Source organism: Humulus lupulus, chromosome 8 (assembly GCF_963169125.1).
Source record: "Humulus lupulus chromosome 8, drHumLupu1.1, whole genome shotgun sequence".
Taxonomy (NCBI): Eukaryota; Viridiplantae; Streptophyta; class Magnoliopsida; order Rosales; family Cannabaceae; genus Humulus; species Humulus lupulus.
In genome coordinates, this window is record NC_084800.1 from 68833919 (window position 1) to 68838430 (window position 4512).

The 4512-nt window shown below is 36.8% G+C and overlaps 1 protein-coding gene and 1 non-coding gene across 2 annotated transcripts; one reads left to right on the forward strand and one right to left on the reverse strand.

Annotated features, from left to right (window-relative positions):
* Nucleotides 1-2209: 2209 nt before the first annotated feature.
* On the reverse strand, nucleotides 2210-2316 carry LOC133798954 (small nucleolar RNA R71). Its single transcript, XR_009876169.1, has one exon. It is a non-coding gene; the product is annotated as a small nucleolar RNA R71 (small nucleolar RNA).
* A 1066-nt stretch (nucleotides 2317-3382) lies between these two features.
* LOC133795563 (uncharacterized) lies at nucleotides 3383-4285 on the forward strand. Its single transcript, XM_062233015.1, has 2 exons — nucleotides 3383-3695; nucleotides 3813-4285. The coding sequence occupies exons 1-2, from the start codon at nucleotides 3383-3385 to the stop codon at nucleotides 4283-4285; spliced, it is 786 nt and encodes a 261-aa protein (XP_062088999.1).
* The last annotated feature ends 227 nt before the right edge of the window (nucleotides 4286-4512 follow it).

The following is a 4512-nucleotide window of genomic DNA, read 5'->3' on the forward strand; positions in this document are numbered from 1 at the left end:
TGTGTGTTCTTTGAGTATTCTCCTTAGGGTTCTGCCTTCAAAAATCGTCATAATGATGATTAAATAGTAATTTGGGCTTTGGACGTGAAATTCCACTTTTGCCCATGCGTAAAATGCCCTATTCTGCAAATTGACCACTGAGGCACCGCAACTCTATAATAAGGTGATAAACAGGTTTTAGGCTCGTTTATGGTCTAGTTTTAGGATGGTTTTTGTTATTTTAGGATTATTTTATTGCAGAATTATGTTCGTTTGTTCATGTTTCAGGTTTTCCATGCTAAGTTGGTGAAAAGATTGAAGAGGAGTGAAAGTGGAAGAAAATATAGTTAAGTTGGAGAAAAATGTGTTTTTCGGGATCAATATGTGCGAGTTTTGATGCTGTCAATAGCGCTACAGCGCTATCAAAGGAGCGCCATAGCGCTAGGAAGGACATGAAGGAGTTGTTGAGTCTGGAAGTAGCGCCCCAGCGATACAAAGGCAGCACCACAGCGCTATCAAGAACAGCAGAGCAGCGCCCTAGCGCTACATCAAGGGCTCTATAGCGCCAGTGAAATAATTTTTAGGGTATTTTGACTCTAACTATAACGCTACAGCGCTAGCAATGCGTTTTTCAGATTTTAAACCACTTTTTGAAGGGAAAAATGGTCTTTTCACTTGGGAACCTTGAAAGGCTATTTAAGGAACATTAGTCTGCGCTTTTAAGAGGAGTCTTAGTTTCATAAACCCTAGATTAGAAGAGGCTGTTGTAATTAGTTTTCTGTTTCATCTAAATTCATTAGGTTGATTTTTATGATCAATAATTAGAAGTTTAATTTCATCATGTTATTTATGTACTAATTTCTTTTATCTAGGGATTAATGTAGTCACTGGGATTTCTATTTAATTTTATTATGATTTTCTATTAATACTTCTTTTCTATTCTAATCTATATGATGTTTGTTTAATGCTAGTAAATATTTGATCACTATTTACTTGATTTAATGGATTTGATTCAAAATTCGAAAGAAGAGAATTGAATATGCTATCATTGTATAGACATAGGTGTCATATTGGACGAAAGTACCTGTATGACTTGTGTAGTAATTAGGTTTCCATGTTTAATGCCTTCTATACGTTCAAGTTTATCACATAAATGTAGAAAACCTGCATATAGATTGAGATCTTATATCTTGAAAAAGAATAGGAATCGATTATATTAACCTGCTATTAAAATATAAAGAAGAGATTTAGAATTGATTATTAAATTTAATAGAATGAACAGTTGATGAACTTAATTACTAGGTTTTTATTATTATTGATTTTTGATTAGTTGATTCATTATCTTGTTTCCAGTTATTTAAATTATGTTCATAAGTTAGAGTATTCACTTTAATTTTATTCTTTTCATCATAATTTTAATTCACAAAATAGAAAGTTAAAGAACAATTAGTGGTATTTAGAAATCAGTCCTCGTGGGATCAACACTCTACTTATCATATATTACTTGATTCGACCACGTATACTTGCATGTTAAATTTTCATAGATCAAGTTTTTGGCACCGTTGCTGGGGACTTAATTTCGAATATCACAGTTTATTATTATTTGTTCTAATTTGGTTGTTTTATTTTATTTTATTTCTGCTTAATATTTATTTGGATTAAGGTTCTATTGTGTTTCAGGAATCGTTGGTATATGCGAAGTAGTAGACAAAAGGAGATTTTACCAATAGATTTGGAAATTGAAAAAATGTGCAGACAGAACCGGATAACAAAGAGGAGATTGGAGTTTACCATGGCTGATAATTTGTGAAATGGTGCTAATAATGGTCAAGGAGCTGCAGAGGTTCCAAGGGAGCAAGGACCAAGAACATTGAGAGATTATGTACTTCCTACTGTTACAGGAGTGCAGTCATCCATTAGACCTCCAACCATTGATGCAAACAATTTTGAGATTAAGCCCGCAATCCTTCAAATAGTCCAATCAATTGTCCAGTTTGGAGTTATGCCAACGGAGGACCCCAATTTACACATCGCTAATTTTCTAGAGTTATGTGCTACGTTCAAGATGAATGGGGTGAGTGATGATGCAATAAGATTGAGGCTATTCCCATTTTCACTGAGGGGTAGGGTGAAGAGTTGGCTGATATCCTTACAAGCGAATTCTATCACTACATGGGAGGAGTTAGCTCAGAAGTTCCTTGCCAAGTTCTTTCCTCCATCGAAGGCTGCAAAACTAAGGGGGGAGATCAATAATTTCTACCAGATGGATGGAGAGTCACTGTATGATTCTTGGGAGCGATTTAAGGAGTTGTTAAGGAAGTGTCCACACCATGGTATAGAAAAGTGGATGTTGGTGCATAATTTTTACAATGGGTTGAATGGAACAACTAGAACAATTATAGATGCTGCGACGGGAGGGGCTTTTATGAGTAAGAGTGCTAATGAGGCGTATGAACTATTAGAAGAGATGGCGATGAATAATTATCAATGGCCAACTAAAAGGGGACAACCAAAGAAGGTGGCTGGAATGATGGAATTGGATGCCATATCAATACTTACTGCTCAAGTAGCAGCCTTGACAAAGCAATTACAAAAGACTACACTCCCTTCTCAAGCTATGCAAGTTCACAACCTATGTGTATTGTGTGGTACAAACCATCCACCCAACCAATGCCCTGCTCTAGATATGAATAACGTGCCCATGGAAGAAGTACAAGCTATAGGGAATTATCTGAGACAACCTAATAATCAAAATTCCATGTCCTACAACCCAGTTTGGAAGAACCATCCTAATTTTTCCTGGTCCAATAATCAAAATACTCTACAACCTTACCCTCCACCTCAGCCACAATATCAACCTGCCCAAAATAAACCACCGTATCCACAGCAACATGCCCACCAACACCCTCCACCTGGATATTATCAACCACAAAATAGACCACACCTAATGCCAATGAAACCAGCTAAACCTCAACCTGATGTACTTAACCAATTCATGCCTAAAATCAGTGCATCCATAAAGAGTTTGGATACTCAAATAGGGTCGTTGGCAACTTTAATGTCTAATAGAGCTCAAGGAAATTTTCCTAGCACTACAGAAGTTAATCCTAAAGAGCAGTGTAATGCAATATCCTTGAGGAGTGAGACTAAGTATGAGTGGCCTACAGTAGAAAACAAGGGCAAAAAGATAGAGGATCAACATGTCACTAGTCCAGCACAAGAGGAGATTACTGAAGACCTTAACAAGAAAGAAGTGGTACCACCAGTGAGCATTGACCATCATGTTAGAATTCCATATCCATAAAGGTTGCGCTAGCATAATTTGGATAAGCAGTTTGCAAAGTTTTTAGAGGTGTTCAAGAAGCTACATATAAATATACCGTTCGTAGAAGCGTTAGAACAGATGCCCAGCTATGTGAAGTTTATGAAGGAGATTTTGTCTAATAAGAGAAAGATGGGTGATTATGAAATAGTAGCGTTAACGGAAGAGTGTAATGCGATTTTGCAAAGGAAACTTCCTCAAAAGTTACGAGATCCTAGTAATTTTACTATTCCATGCACGATTGGGGAGTTTGAATGTAAGCATGCACTTTGCGATTTGGGGGCAAGTATTAATTTAATGCCTTTGTCAGTATTTCGTAGACTTGGTTTGGGTGAAGTTAGGCCAACCACAGTAACAATGCAGCTGGCAGATAGATCTGTGAAACATCCACGTGGTATTATAGAAGATGTGTTGGTTAAGGTGGATAAGTTTATATTTCCAGCTGATTTTATAGTTCTTGATATGGAGGAGGATGAGAATGTTCCTATTATCTTGGGGAGGCCATTTTTAGCAACTGGGCAAGCATTAATAGATGTGCAAAAAGGAGAGTTAAGGATAAGAGTGCAAGGGGAAGAAGTAGTATTTAATGTGTTCAAGGCTATGACTTATCCTAAACCAAGTGACAATTGTTTCTCAGTTGATGTGGTAGAAGAAGTAGTAGGGAGAAAAAAATTAATTGAGGATCCTCTTGAATTAAGTCTTACAGTTAATGATGTAGATGATGAGGACAATGAAGAGGCTTTGAGTTATTTGAAGTGGATAAAATCAAATGAGTTGTGGAAGCATAAAAAGTTTGAAGAATTGGGCGAGGGACCGGAAAGACCATTACCATCGATTCTGAAGCCACCAGTGTTAGAATTGAAAGTTTTACCAAAACATCTCTGCTATGCTTATCTTGGAGAAAAAGACTCTTCCGGTCATAGTTTCATCATTTCTTTTGAAAGTAAAGGAGGAGAAGTTGTTGAGGGTGTTAAGGGATCATAAAACTACTATAGGGTGGACTCTTGCTGATATAAGAGGAATAAGCCCATCAACAGTTATGCATAGAATTCTTATGGAAGACGATTCTAGACCGACTATTGATGCTCAATGAAGACTTAATCCGACAATGAAAGAAGTGGTGAGGAAAGAGATTTTGAAATTGTTAGATGCTGGAGTGATTTACCCTATTTCTGGTAGTGCTTGGGTAAGTCCAGTACAAGTAGTACCTA

Coding starts and splice junctions, on each gene's coding strand:
- LOC133795563 (XM_062233015.1), top strand. CDS start 3,383: ATGCCCAGCTATGTGAAGTTTATGAAGGAGATTTTGTCTAATAAGAGA. Junction 3,696..3,812: donor ATCTGTGAAACATCCACGTG/GTATTATAGAAG, acceptor GGCCATTTTTAG/CAACTGGGCAAGCATTAATA.